Source organism: Acipenser ruthenus, chromosome 4 (assembly GCF_902713425.1).
Source record: "Acipenser ruthenus chromosome 4, fAciRut3.2 maternal haplotype, whole genome shotgun sequence".
Classification (NCBI taxonomy): Eukaryota; Metazoa; Chordata; class Actinopteri; order Acipenseriformes; family Acipenseridae; genus Acipenser; species Acipenser ruthenus.
The window spans coordinates 75,639,217-75,655,359 of record NC_081192.1 but is presented as its reverse complement, the minus strand read 5'-3'; the positions used below and the strand labels follow the sequence as shown (position 1 = coordinate 75,655,359).

General features: G+C 38.2%; 1 protein-coding gene across 2 annotated transcripts in view; it reads left to right on the top strand.

Moving 5' to 3' along the window:
- Positions 1 to 16,143, top strand: part of LOC117400657 (band 4.1-like protein 4B) — a 141,243-nt gene that overhangs the window by 21,710 nt on the left and 103,390 nt on the right. For both annotated transcript variants that reach the window (XM_059022791.1, XM_059022792.1), the window contains exon 2: positions 14,545 to 14,649. In XM_059022791.1, coding sequence (XP_058878774.1) covers positions 14,545 to 14,649 — 105 coding nt within the window. The remainder of the gene's footprint in view (positions 1 to 14,544; positions 14,650 to 16,143) is intronic.

Below are 16,143 nucleotides of genomic sequence, written 5' to 3'. Positions count from 1 at the left end.
TGTACTTTGCTTGAACAAAAGTTATTGTATTTCTTGCTCTTATTGTATTACTTGTATTGTAACGCTTGAAATGTTTTTGCTTACGATTGTAAGTCGCCCTGGATAAGGGCGTCTGCTAAGAAATAAATAATAATAATAATAATAATAATACTAAAACATATTACATATGGTCTTAATTTGGGTTGTGGTTCTGATATACACTTTGTGAAACCTGATTCATTGCACTTTATGAAATGCTTCTCTTTTAACCACACAATGTTACATTAAACAAAATATTTAGTGTAGGATTGATTGATTGTATCACAAGCCCATGGAAATGAAACAGATTCAGTCTGTTTCAAAGCTATTTTCAAAATGTCCGCTCTAGTGCATTGATAGTGTAAGGATTGTCAAACAGGTAACACAAGATGTAGACCATAAATATATTTATGCTATTAAATAACCAGTGTTTAATAAAATATCTATCAGTAAGCTTACTCTACAGAAAACCTAAACAAGTAATTAGCAAGACTATGCATGAAAGCAATTTGCACAGTAAATTCATGTCTTTTGTTTTAATGCATTTTAATAACTTGTGTGAGTCAGCCTGGCTGCAGGTAGTCACGGCGCCACTTTTGTTCTGTCGGTTATGCAGTATTTTTGGTTGATCAGAGCATCACAAGCTAAAACAAATAAATCTCTTCACAATGTGGGATTGCTTTAGTGCTGAGGCATTGTCTCCCAGTTTGGTTTTTTGAGGCTAACACAGCTGGGTTCAAATCCTGCAATTAAACAGTACATTTGTGGTTGGTTTTCACACTGCCAGACACTGTGCATGTGCCCAGCACTGGCGTAGAGAAGACAGTGTTTGTGAAAACGGGTCATTACTGGTTTGATTTGATAAGTTCAGAGGGAGTCATGACCCCAGGGCACAGCTGTGTGAAGGCATGCATTGTTATCATTTTTTCTTCAAAAGTGGGTCAGATATGACTGATAGAAATTTGAAGCACACTTACAGTGTGAATGTTCTATGTAGATTCCAATATACCGTATGTGCTTCTATTTCCCATAGTTGTTAGATTAAAAAAGAAAAACAATAACGTTACTATAGAATTGATTTTTTAAGAAAAAAGGTTGTGCAGGGCTCTACTTGTTTGCACATTATATATTGATATCCTAGTATCACTATATTAAATTAATCTTGTGGTTTTGTGTGGGAGGCATTTAAATCATTTGACCATGTGCTGACTACCCATTGGGCTTGGTAAATGTTTACTTGCCATTCAGTAGTGTCTACTTCGAATTGTTAGGTTAGCAGGGACGTTGATTAATCCTCTTTTTCCTCTGCAACAACCGGGTCTATTAGACCCTACAGAGAAGTGCATGCTGCTGTATACTGAAAAAATGGTAGTGCCATCAAAACAAAGTACAACAACCCCTGTTTCCTTTGCAGATTCCTTATATCGTTAGGTAGAGTGAATTTTGAACAAATGCAATACTATTTTTAGCTAATTGAGAAAACCACCTGCAGCTGTCTTACTGCAGTGCAAGCACCAACAAGTTGTATTTTGTTAACCAAGAGTGTTTCTTTTAAAGAAAGCATTGACAAGCTCCAAAATAAAATAAAATAAAATAAAAATCCTAGACTCTTACCCATGGTACTCTTACCCACGGTACCTGTAAAATACACACACACACACACACACACACACGACTTGTGCACACAGGGGCATGTACTTTGTACTTTGAGTCTAAGGGGTGCCAGTTATGTAACATATTTATCAATGCTTCAGAAAAGCAGAATGCATTGGTTCAAAACTGCTTATAAAACTATAGGAAATGTTATCTTCAGAAACCCTTTACTGTGTTTTCTCCCCTGGACTCTCACATAATATGAGATTTGTTTTAATGAGTGATAAATGATTCCTAGCTGAAATGACCTCAGCTAATCTAGTAAAACTGGCTAATGTTTTATGTAAGTTGGCATTGTATTTCTGTATTGTCGACAGATTGTTCTGTTCAGCGATCTGTAAAAAAATGCCAATGAAACAAACCGCAAAAATATCCAAAGAAGCTGGGAATTCTGTGTTTTTTTTATTTTAAGAGAAAGGCAAAATGTTGCTTGCACTGAAAGTACTCAATTTATATGGATTCATTGGGTGTAGATCCTTACTCAGGATTCCTAATGTCATTGGGGGCCTTGAGCCATACACTTTCTTAGCCAGATTGTGGCATTTAAAAAACGCTGCAGCAAGACCCATATCTTGCATTTACTACTTTGACTCCACAAAACATTTTGTACAGATTTTTAAATTCTTAATTGGACTATAAATGTGTGTCACCCCCTTGTATATTTTTGACCTTCTGATATCCTTGCCACTCCGCAGTCACACACTGGTGCACCAGTATGTGGGACACATTCAACACTATTAAACACTAGTCAACAAACTAAAATTTCACCTCTGGGCACCTACACCATTCGTAAGATACTATGCTGGTCTTAATAGTATAAGACCTCCCAGTCTTGGTATTTCTGTAAGCTGTGTTATACTACAAGGTACAATAGAAAAAGAAACAAAAAACATTGAAGTGTAGTATTCCGGGTTGACAACCCTGTGGAATTGCATCACTAGTCCCTTCATAAAAAACACCACATCATTCTCACTGTTTGTGTATCAGGTGTTTTTTAGCATTTCCCTAAGCCTAACTGTATCCCACAGCAGTATTCCCTGTTGAGCTGATTGGCAGGTTACAGCTTGATCTGCAGAGGAGCTTGTTGAGACTTGAATAGAAAGAGTCTGTGGCAATCGCAATCTGCAGCTCTCAGGAAGAAAGCTTGTGTGGAAGGAGGTAGGCTCACCAGCCAACTGGGGTTGGGTGCTGTACTCTCTGAGTCACACAGTGAAGGTGGCCTCAGTCACAGATGGGCTCCTGACACACTCTGTATCTTATACCTGCAGTGTGAAATGACAATGAAATTCTATTCAGAAAAGTTAAGTTGATAGAGAGATTATCACCGTGATCTACGTGCACTGTATGCACATGTAAAAATGTGACATTCAGACAAACAGGCATTGATATTCAGTATCCGCAGATTGTAAAACTTGTGCTAAAGTAAGTCAAGACCAAGTCATCACAATTGACTGAGCTTTCCTCCAGATAAAAACTGAATGTGACATACAGATGAAGAGACAGACAGACAGACAGACAGACAGACAGACAGACAGACAGACAGACAGACAGGCTGCAAAACTCCAAAGATTGACCTCCATACAGACGGATGTACGCCCATCTTAACTATATCCCTCAGATGGGATGTGCAACCCCAGTTAGTGATAATACATGTAATGAAACCCCAGTTAGTGATAATACATTGTACACAATATTAGAGGGTACTGAAGCGATGGAGGATAGTGATACAATAGTACAGTACTTAGGTGAAGAAATTTGAGAGAGAGAGAGAGAGAGAGAGAGAGAGAGAGAGAGAGAGAGAGAGAGAGAGAGAGAGAGAGAGAGAGAGAGAGAGAGAATCAGGCAGCAAACAGCAAAGAATGAAAGTGATGGCAATTAAACTGGACAGCAGAAGAAAGCATATCAAAGCTGTGGGAAAGAACAAAGCTGGTGACCTATCCTTGGGTTAGTCCCAAAATCTGCGCTAGCTGCATTTCCCAGCATTGTCGTTCTTCATGCTGTTTTAATGTACATAGAGGACAATAATACACACCATTTACCATGTTTGCCAATCCTTATAATTTATTCTAGGTAAGGGACTAACGTTCTTTTGCAACCACTAAAAACGCAGCATTTCTGAAGTGATGTGGTTTAAAATGACCACTTCTGAAAGTGATTTTTCTACAGAGTTTCCATGTACTAATTCACAGTTACCATAGTTTCAGAAGGACTAGAAATTGCAGTTGCACATTCAGAATATTTAGTGGTTAAAAGGGAGTTTTTTGCTGGAATAATTATTTACCATACCAATGATCTAAACAGAATAACACTAGAGAATGCTAGAGAACACACATTATAGGATATTAAACAAGAAAGAAATGAAACATTAAGAAAGTAAATAGTTTAAAACAACACTCGAATTCCCACAGACATGAGCTTGTTTTAATGCCTCGTCTAAAGTATAGCGCCTCCTACAGTCCAGGAGGTCTGTTTTTGCAAGATGTGCTTGCATCCTGTAAGTATAACAACTTCTAATCAATAATTCAGAGCTTTTTTTCTGAAACTGCAGGGGGAAATTAATGCCCTCTACTGGGACACCAAACACCTTTTTTGCTTCTGTTAGCTGGTGAGATCTGATACCAAAGTACTGTATCAGTGCATGCAATATAGTATAGTACATTGGAATAAGAGACACAAGTTATTCTTGTTGAATATATAACAGGCATTCATTAAAAGTGAATCGTCTATTTAATACACTCGAGGAGCCATTTTGCATTTTTATGCACAATACAGTTGCATCAGTTAATGCTAATTTAATGTAGCTCTATGGGGCCCAACCGCTATAATGTTGGTACCTGGGCATCGATGAAGCAATCTCTTTTCCGTGAGGAAATCAAGTTAGTCTTTCTGCGCCTTGCCATTGAATAGGCACTAGGAACAGAAAATCAGTGTCCAATTCCCTACTATATACAGTAATACTCCCTATATCTGTATTTGGACACCCAGATTGACTGGTGAATGCAACATAAATAAAACGTTTACAGAGAGATATTCCCTATGTGCCACTTTTTTCATGGTATGCTCATTTTTGGAGTCTCGGATAACTGGCGCATATTTTAAATGTTTCCATTATCAAGAGTCATACACATCTCTCGTACAAGTGTCAGATTCCGTCAGTCGTCCTTGTTATGCAATGAAGAGAACGTTATGAACTTCTATTACAAACTACAGTACTACTTAAAAAAGGCTAACAGTGTTTTTAGTAACAGTGCTGTAAAAGTGCAACCTACGACTGTGGACATAAACACGGGTTTAAAGCTGTTTTGTATATCGTTCAGTGCAGAGACCCGGGGATTGGAATGAACAACTGACCTTGCAACTGGCTTAGTTTGGCAAAAGCATAAGAGCTACACATTTATTTAAAATAAAAAAAAAAATACACGTAAGTAATGTTACAAATTATTTCTTTATTTATTTATCTGCTGTGCTTATTTTATTTTCTCACAATTTACAGTACAAGCACTGCTGTTTCTTATCTGATGAGATCAAATGCATTTGGTTCAGGAAATAAAAAGTATTCAGAATGTAGTGTAAAATTAAACTGTCCAGAACTGTTAGTGGAATAAATGTAAAAACCAAAACAATTCTAATTGTACTGATACAGTTCTTTAAATTGATGAGGAAAAAAATAAATTGTGCGTTTGTGTGATTCGTAATTTTATTGGACGCAGCGCTCCAGAAAAAAAGATGGGGGGAGGACGTGATGTACTATTAAGCCCTTGTTACACGAGTCAATTTACTAGCAACTTTATCGCCTGTGAACAAATCCCGTGAGGATTGCCCGTGTAAACAGCCCTGACAACGTACCTGTCAACGTTCTGGCAATTGCTTGAGTGGACAGTAATCCTACTCCAAGCAACAGGTTCCAGACAATATCCAATCAGAGCACTGGTGTGTGTCACATGATTTTGTCTGCTACAGTGAAAACAACAGTTGAAATGGAAACGAAGCCGCAATTACCTGGACTCAGGAGAAAGAAATACCTCTCATAAAGTTTTATGAAGGTTGGTCAACACATCGTTATTTTGGTAGTCGACTATTTTGATAACAACCAATGCTGGAAGAGTTACTTTTAACAAGTTTTTAAAACTACTTAAAATCTTTGTCCAACTATCGTTAACTATGCCCGAACTGCACCTTTGTTCAAGTCTCCCCTTCTTAATAATTAAAATACCTTTGTATAAAAGACAGCAATAACAATAATAATAATAATAATAATAATAATAATAATAATAATAATAATAATAGGGGAATAAAAATGTAGCTACTGTAACTCTGCTAAACCTTAGGGTGGTGAAACGTATTTTTAGATTTCAACAAACAAAACCTCATATTAGGTTATTATCAATAGTTTTTATTTAACTTAAACATATCTAAAATTAAAATACAAAAAAAAACGTGTAAAAATACCTTTTTACGCACCAAATTCGACATTTCCTGCCTGGTGGCCATCTTGATTTTAAGTGTTACACTTTACTGACTTCAGCCACATCTGTCACTCTGCCAGTCAGGAGCAGGGGTCGGCACCACCAAGTTGCGCGACGGACACTTAACAAAATTACCGGACTCAGTGACGGACATGGGGGGTGTATAGCAAACAGCAGAGCACAGTCCGATTTAAAGCACATTCTCCCGTATATATAGAGGAGCTAAACACACGAATATCAATGAAGAGCAGCACAACTGTATATAGCTACAGTAGTTATCTAGGCATAATAATAATAATAATAATAATAATAATAATAATAATAATAATAATAATAATAAATTCAACTCACTTAGTGTTTTTGAATGTACCTTGCCGCCGCAGCTACATCAAAGTCCTTTGTGCTTGTTGTTGCAGTTGCAATACGTAGACATGCATCAACACGACAGTTCTCAAGGCGATTCCTTGTGGATGTTTTAATTGAGTTCATGTGGCTGAAGCCTCGTTTGCAGCAACAGGTGTCAGGGCTCAGTGTCAGTAAAAGAAGTGACAGCCTTGCTAGTTCACTGTATTCATCCTCACTACTTGACTTAAACAAAATACACCATAATTTGATAACGTCATTGCCACAGCAGTCTGAGTTGAAAAGTGTCTTCACAGCCTCATCCTCGCAGTACAATGTATATTGCATTTCAACTTTGCTGGAGTTAATGTGCTTTATAAATCTTGCAGCAAGTTTTTGAATTTCTGAGACTGGTGGCTTTTGGTTGCAGGGGTCCAAATAAAGCATGCATTTCACCAGCTCTTTTTCAGGAAACCTGGACTTGAATGCCTGTTCAAGTTTTTTTTGCATATTCAATGAACGTTGCTTTTACCTTAGCAATCTCCGTTTCTGGCAAGTAGTGCTGCTTCTCACACTCCCTCAGTATCTCTGTGACCTTGGCACTAGGGATAGACAGGTCGCTTGGAGTTATGAAAGATTCCCGTGTAGAATCCTCATTTGAAGGCTGTTTAAACGGCTTCAAAATTACCTTACAGTATTTCTCCAGAGAACAGTATGCGTTGTATAGATTTGAGTTCTCTTTCTGCAGCGCTAGATTCATTGATGCGAGAAGAAACTTAGATATAGAATGAATTTAGGAGATTGTAGCATGTCATGGATATTCTGGCAACTTGTTCTATAACTCGGTGACCCATTCCCAAATGCCTCTCTCTCAAAGTATTGCACTAGAGAATCCCGCAGTAACTCAAACCTCTCAACACAGGCAGCCAAACTTAACCAGCGAATTTTTTTGTAGTTAACCAGGTTTGAGTATTCCTCTTCATTCAGCTCACAGATCTGTCTAAACTCCTTTTTTCTTGCAGCCCCACTGAAATGTCTCAGTGTCACTTTAATCGTGTCTTCCACAAAGTCAGGTATGACTGATTCAGCGTCTTTAGCCATTAAGACTTGGTGATGAGTCATACCGTGCTGGACAAATAAATCGCCATAGCGATCTTTCAATCGCCTTGAAACACTTTCCCGTTGGGCTAGCATCACAGATGCCCCGTCCGATGTAAATCCCACAATTTTCTCTACAGGGTACTTGTTTCGATCATTTTCCAAACAACCAACGATGGCTTCACTCAGATTTTGTGCATTACAACGCTCGGTTATTTCTATTAAGCTCAAAAACTCAGAGCGAATTTCACCTGCGTCAACATTCACAAAACGATGATAAGTTATTATTTGACTCTTGTCACTGTGGTCAGTGCTCTCGTCGCATATGAAGTTTACAAACGGTGCGTCTACTGCTGCTTGAACAGTTTCACTGTAAAGATAGCCACCTAAATCATCAGTGTTTCTTGACACAGTTTTTGCACTGCAATGCAGTCTTTGAAAAGGAGCAGCATTTGGGTCAATTTCTTCAGCCATTTCTTTGAAAACGACGCCTGCTATAAATGGCAGTTTGGCTTTTGCTAAACTGTAGGCAAGGCAAAGATCATTCTGTGCATCTTTGAAATTGCGGTTAACAAAGTCGGTCATTGACTTTACCTGGCTTCCTCTGTTGGCTTTGGCCTCCTTGATGAATCTATCCTTCTCTACACTCGACATGTTTGAAGTCTTAGATATTTTTTTGCACCATTTTTCAGCATGGTCGCGAGCTACTGTTGACTTGAGTTGTTTCATTACTTGGCCACATCTTGCGCACTCCATAAAATAATCTGTGGGTCTTTCAAAAATAAAATATTCTCTTTCCCAAGCTGGGTTGAACGATTTTTTTTCAATGTTAAGAAAAAGAAAACAGTGCACAACGTGAACGTAACTAACGCTTTGTCCGATTGTATAACAAGGCTTCAGTAGGCGGTTCAGTGTCATCAAGATTCTGCAGTAACCATAGTTACGGTAGAATATTGTCATTGTCAGTTTACGGGGAGAAGCAGAGGCCAAATCTAGCCTGTTCACATCGCAATTGCAATATGTACATAGATAAATCATGTATTTTTTCAACAGAGATTGTAAATCGTACTTTTTTAAAATAAATTACCACGGACCTCAAACTTTTTACCACGGACACTGGTGTCCGTGTACGGACACCTTGCCGATCCCTGGTCAGGAGGTCGTGGGACCGAGGTTTTGTTATAATATACAGAACGTATACCTAACGTATTATAGCACGTTTTAAAGGGCATTTATGTGTTTAAGAAATTATAATTATACCTCTAAGTCTGAGGATGTCGACATCGCCCATGAAAGCAAAACATTGGCCGCAGTGCTGTCGTAAGGAGTGGGAGATGCAACTTTTGCTCAGTGGCTGGTTACAGCCTGTGACCGACAACCGCAGGAAAGCAAGAGACCACAGTAATACGGAATTTACTGCTGAACTTACGGTCTTGAAATACCATGCCAATAATTGTATTTAGACACCCAGATTAACTGCTGAATGCAACATAAATAAAACGTTAACAGAGATATTCTGTTTGGGAGCAACATTCTCTTTGGCTCCCTGTATTGTCTCCCAAATGTATACTATTGCTGCAAACAATTTAGTATCATTGTCTTTCCTATTATGTATAGCCTATATCCTATAGATCACGCCACAAAAATTCTAGCTAACTACATTTAAGCATTATACAAATATGCTTAATACATGCATGACTTTGCAAAATATTAGTTTATCATGCATAAACTCAAGGTTAACAGCTATTTTCAGCAATATGATCATATATTCAGGACGAAAAAAGAAGTATGATATTTTTTTTGTGAAATACAAGAATTTTGAGGCTCCAATTCAGATATTTTCATTTTTCAGATCTGGCAGCACTGCCTGAGACATTTGACCAGTCATACCGTACAGGGCATCGTGGTGATTTTAAAGTTCTGTGTTGGTGAGGACCTCATAATCGATAGGAATAGAACAAACATTCATGATAAAAAATAACCAAACAAAACCAAATTTGGCTGGAAAACCGCCAATCTGGCAGCACTGGTCAAGGGGGAGTAGCCTATAAAAGTCCCATGCAAGACGCATGTATTACCAATTAAATGTTACCTCAAGTTCAATGTACAAATTAAAACACAAATTCAAGGAAATCAATATTTTAATTGGTGTTCCGGTACTTTCAGAATTGGGACTTCACCACTGCTTACCACCACCACTAACTTTAAAAAAAAATAAAAATAAATAAAGTTACATGAAAAACCTTGTTGACAATAATGTGCCCACCCTAGAAGGTTCCTAATTAAACGTGGTGCTACTGTTGATAATAAAGTCACAGCTTCAGGGCTGGGTTGTGCTGTAGCATCAGGCCACTGTTGTCTTGTAGTTTGTGATTCACCTGCTGGGTGGATAATTGGAAGGGCTTGAATCTCTTAATGGATACAGATAACCCTCCTGTAATGATTAGATGGTCCGAGCTTACCCCCACCCAAAACCACATTATTCTCTCAGGAACATGGAGGTCTTTTAAAACACAGGAAAAAAAGCAAATGTGGTAGTGTTCACAGGCATAAATGTTTAATGTGGCACTGGATACTGCACATAAATTATGACAACTGTTGCTCACAGACTAACAAGTTGTAAATACACTGACTGACATTCACACAGACAAAATCACGACTGACCTAATAATCCTCTCTCCTAAGGAAAAACACAGCATTAAATAATCCCCAGCCATGCCTACTCCTAACAGGATTAATTATTCAATAAACATTTCACCTGGAATGATTTTACACAAAAATAAAGTATTTAACATTCATTCCATTTACAATAAACATTCATATAATTTACATTACACATGTTTCTTCTCATTTATATGTATTTGTTTAACCTGCACGAATACCGTCTTTGTTTACAACATGATCGTTGAACTATTATATTGCTTACTTCTCATTATTATCATTGTCATTATTCTTTTGTCCTTAACTATTACCAGTAAAGACTGAAAATTAGCATTACCCCTTCTTTTGGAAGATTACCAAACATATGGCTATAACAAACCTTGTTCCACATGTATAGCTACGGCAACTTCATTAAGGGAAGCACCCTAATCTAAATACAGCAATACACTGTCACATATCAAAACACACTTGATCAACAGCTTGCACAATACAAAATAAACCATGGCTGTATCGCCAGTAGAATAATAATCACAAGAACAGGCAGTTCAATATTACAGTGATGGCCACATCATTTATCAACACAATGATACAGTGCATACCATTGAGGTACAACGTTGCACAAGCTGGAGACAAGCTTGGGTGGGAGTTGTTCTCTCAAGGTTAGGTTGGAATCTGCAACAGTTCAGTAGGTGTGCTATAGGAAACCAACTACAGAAGCAGAATGGTATAGCAGATAAGACAACTGATAGCTTCAGAAGTACTGTATGTCCATTTTGTTAGTAACTATCAGAAAATAAAAAAGGCTTTGTGGAAGGGTGTGGGTATTCACTGACATGGGAGACAGAGGAGTGTACTTGGAAACACCGCACAGGTGCCCAGTTTTATTTATTTCGTTTTTTTGTTTTTCTGTTTCAAGTGCTTTAGTTTAGCCCATAGAGGGCGCTGTTGTCCATGGCCTGAATACCAGCGGTGGTAGACAGGTCCACAGAAATACCCACAGGTAAACAGACCCGCTGGCGCACTCACAGGTGCTCCCAAAGAATAATAACAAAAGGCAAAATCAAAAAGAGAAAATAAAACACAGTAATCAAAACTACAAAGAAAAGGTGCTGCACTCGGCAGCGTTGCCCCGACCGTCGCTACCCGCACGTTCCGGGTCCCTGTCCTACACACTCCCTCTGCCTGCCTCTCAGCCACTCAGAGAGAGGGAAAGCCCACACACCCTCTCTCCCACCTCCTCTGTGTCCCAGCCATAACTGAGGCAGATATTGCAAGGCTGCTGCCCTCTTCCTGCAGCACTATGAATGCACCAGAAGAGTCAGCACAGATCTTCCCCCTGTTACAGGCTGAATACTGATTAAGAATCTTTACCATGTGATGTAAAAACACAAGAAAAGATCTTCAACAGGAGAAAAAGGGGGACAGTGCTGGAAAAAAATGATTTAAAAACCTTTACGGTACAATTTTTTATTTTAAAACCTTTAGCTTGGCACGTTAAACTAAATTAAACATTTAAATGTTAACATTTTAGTATTCTGCTAAATGCAGGTCCCCCAATCTGAACCGTTAGGAAACATGCTTTGGTCTTCCAGGCTGCATACTGTCACATTACTAGCTGTTCCATTTTCGTACGTTAATTAACCCAACACTTGCTTTGTTTTCTCGTTCATAAGCATATTGTGTAATTAAAAGGGTAGTCCAATTGACAGGATAGAGTACATCACAAATTAACACTACACCACAGATTGCTGTCCAGCCAGATCATGTAAGCTAGATATTTCTCTGGGTATCACCTAGATTCCCCAAACACTGATAGGGTTCTTTTTTGGTAAACTGCATTGTTTTTCTTTTATAAACACACATGTGCCTCATAAACCATTTAAATTAATGTAACTGTTATCTGCAGTGAACAAACAGCAATGAGCCAGGAGGCCCTGCTGAATCCCTAGGTTCATTTTGTTTATTGCACAATTTAGTATTCATCTGTTTTAACTCCTAATCCTTCCTTATCTTTTTAATGCGATCCTACAGTACAAAGCTGAAAGGTGAATTTTCATTAGCCTCCCTGGTCCACGGGATAAATGAGGCATATTTTACTGTATCGACAGCAAGCTGTGATATTTGGAAGCTAAAAGTAAGGAGTTTTTTTTAATTAGGCCTTCATACTGTGCTTGTACTGTAACTGCTCCATTTTCTCAGTGCAGCTTGTGGCAAGCTTAAAACCACAGTGGTCTGTTAGTTGCATTGCCTCAGGACTTAATTTCATAAAAAAAAATGTTATTGCTTTTGAAGTTTAAAGTGTGCTTGTGTTTTGGAAAAGATAATACTACAAGCGTGTCTGTGCAGAAGTTTAGTCATATAATTTAACTTCTGTGAATTCAACCTTGTTTTATTTAATTTGCTATTATTATCAGTACTCTGTGAATAAACATTACATCTGAACAACTTTTTTTAGTTTAATCAGGAAGGAGTACAGTGGTTATAGTTTATTGGTACTCTGTGTAATAAACCCAACACATATTTCTGTCACCCCTTTAAGTTACTTCACTGTATGCCTATTGAAAATGACTGTTGCCCCTTTGTGACCAGTGCTCCCAAAGGTTTATAGGAGCCCCCTATAGCTGGAAGATAATGGGCATGCACTGGGAGAGTAGACCTGACCCTGGGTCTTGCAAATAAACCATTTTATTCCAGAATGCACTATACTTGTGAATGGATTGACTGTCATTGAGCTAGCTGGACAGATGAGGGTTTACCCCCAGATGACCCGGTCACCTGCTTTTGGATCCATTTCCCATTATTCTATACAGTATTATATTGTTGTGACAAATGTATCTTGACTGTACACTATTGAATACTGCACTGAGTAGTCCTTCTAGTTTTAATATGTATCCAGCAGTACATTTTTGACTACATTTTAAAGAGTGAAGCATATATGGTATGCATTTTTGTGCTCTCTGATCCACATTTTTAAAATTGTATTTAAAACCTTGATTATCCAACCTTTTTAGGATCACCTTCAGGGATTGGCACCATGTTGAGTGGCGATGGTGATGGGGGGGAAACAAAAAACAAAACACAAACACATCTTGGCCACAGACTAACAAAACAGAAGTTATCTACAATTATGTGTGTGTGTGTGTTAAACATATTCACTGCCACGGACACATAAGTCTTGCCACAGACATGTGTGTCCATGTACGGACAAATTGCTGACCCCTGATCACCTTTGCTATCCAAACAGCACCCTGGTCACCTGTCCTGTTCTGTATCACACTCTTCAACCCCATTGTCATAGAACATGTGCTAACCAGCCCTTCTACTGTGGCCCTAGTATTACATTATATGTTAAAGGTAAAGGTTTTGTAATTATTTCTGGAGGGTTCTTGATTAAGAAGGTCACATTAACAATGCTGCTGTATGTATACATATACCCAATGTAAATGAAGAATTTGGTTTGAGAAACTATTCTGCAGAATGACAGTTGAAAACCCAATCAGCTCTTAATTGTCAAAGCCTCTGCTTTTTGTTTGCTTGTATTTTTGCAGCTTTTATATTAAATAATGTGTGTCAGTGATATGGAGATATTTATGTTGGTACAGGAACAGATCTATTAACTGCAGGACTGTTGTGCACCTGAATAACTGCATAATTAGATTTGCTAAAATATTAATTTGGATGCATGCAGCTTGTGCGTTTAGGAAGAGGATAATGGTCGATGAGAATGCGTGCTGCTGCTGCTGCCGATGACAATGAGATAAATTTCAGAAGAAAACATCACGTTCACTGCTTAGTGGGTCTTGTGTACTAGAGTAGGTCCTAGTGTATTCTTGCTGATCAATGGGTGGGGGCAAGAGAGTTCAATTTTCAGTGGAAATTTAAATGAAAGTGTGGTGTGTCTGTAACCAAAATGCCATTTCTCGATTTGGCTGTGTTCAGAACCTCCTTAGTACAATTTTTAACATAATCTTTATGTTGCGTTCCCAAATGGCAGAAGGTATTAAATGAAACCTTCCGCAGGGCTTATAAAAAGAAACATTACAATGAGAGTACATTTGAAATGTGATTTTTGTTTTCTTCTAAATGTTCAAGCAGATGACTATCAATTTAATAAGTTCAGTGGTGTTCTCTTTACAGTAAGAAGATTATTAGACTGCTCAATGGTGAGAATGTCACCCCTTATGATCAGATAAGTTATAAAGTGTCAGATTTGTGGATCCAGTGGCTGTTGAAAGTAGAGTGTGTGATATAATAATTTATTTTGGGATTCAGACATTCCTAACTGGGCTTTTGTTTTCTGTTTCAGAAAAATGCAAAAGGACAGGATCTCTTTGAACAAATTGTGTTCCATTTGGATTTGGTGGAAGTAGATTACTTTGGCTTGCAATTCATGGACACTGAACAGGTTGCTGTAAGTATACTTTTTTCTTTAAAACTAACAAATCTGGAGTGCTTGAACTGTACATTAAATGACTGATATTGCATGGAAATAATCTGTGGCTATATGTTTAATATTCGTTTTAATATTAATAGTACTGTTAGTTGTATTCATATTTAGAATTATTAAATTGGCACGCTTGGGTTGGTGCAGAATAAATACTGAGCAGTTTCAGCAGTTATGTGCCCTTGAAAAGTGGGATTGTGGGTCAGGTTGTCAGCCACAAACTGACAAGATTGTTTTTGAGTGGATGTTTGATGACGGTCATCACATGTCCAGAGGGTGGAACATATCCTGTTTGTTTGACAACAGAAATGACCAGGGGGACTGGAGCAAGCTCCTACCCACATCTCTCCTCTCTCCAGTCTGGTAGATCAGACTGGCTGTGCTCTGAGCAGCTCACTGCCACATTGGCAGAGCCTCGGAGTGCCTGGGATTGAATCAGTCCAGCCACTCGCTTAAAAACAGACGTGCGTGTACTGTGAAATAAACAAGTCGTGGAAACAAGTTTATTCAGCCTGCACGTGACTCCTCCACCACATACCGTTTCTATTGAGATGCAGCAGCCCAGAACAGCGTTGCTTAGAAAGCAATACAGGAGCAAAGGCAGAAGCACTGCTTGATTTAATCATATTAATGATTTGTATAATCAAACTAGAAAAGCTTTAAAAAAACTGCTGGTTTAAAGGGGGCTGCAGAGTTATAGTTTACAACATTTGCCAGTTTTTATTGAGGTTTGTCACTAGGGTTAATAAATTAATTCGTTATTAATTGCCGTGGCTTATTTTGTGTGCCTCAATCAAAAAAAAAAAAAGTCAAATGATTTATTTTAGCATTACAACACTTTACTCAACCATAGCAAGGCTGAAAAACATTTTCTCTGCCTGATTGCTTCAGGAATGGCTCACTTAAAGGGTACATAAGGACCTTTTTATTTTATTGTATTACATGTTCCCATGTGTTGCTACAACTGTTTTACGTAAGGTGTGTGTGTATTGTTTTCTTTTTTTTTTTTTTTTTTTTTTTTACATTTTGACCACTTTTAAAACTTTTAAATTGCATTCCCTGCCTCAAGATGGCTTCCCATGTACCTGCATGGACCTCTCAGAACTACATTTCCCATCATCCTCCTGCTCACTGGTAAATCCATCTCAGTTACATATATGTTTTAGTAAAACACAAACACTAAACAAACAAAACCGCGCAGTGGCCAAAACAAATAGACAAACAAAACACTAACAAACAACAAGTAATGTGCTGGTGCTTCCAGCACGAGTAGCAATTGTTTTCTTTTATAATTTATTTCTCCTCTCTCTGTCCCATACCTCCTCACTGTACACCCAACCCTGTGTGCGTGAAACATTCATTCTTTTATACAGCTGTGCCGAGACTTGATTGCTAATCAATCATTCACTTGAATCTTGGCACAGTCTGCACGTGGACTAATTGTGCACTTCCCCATGCCCC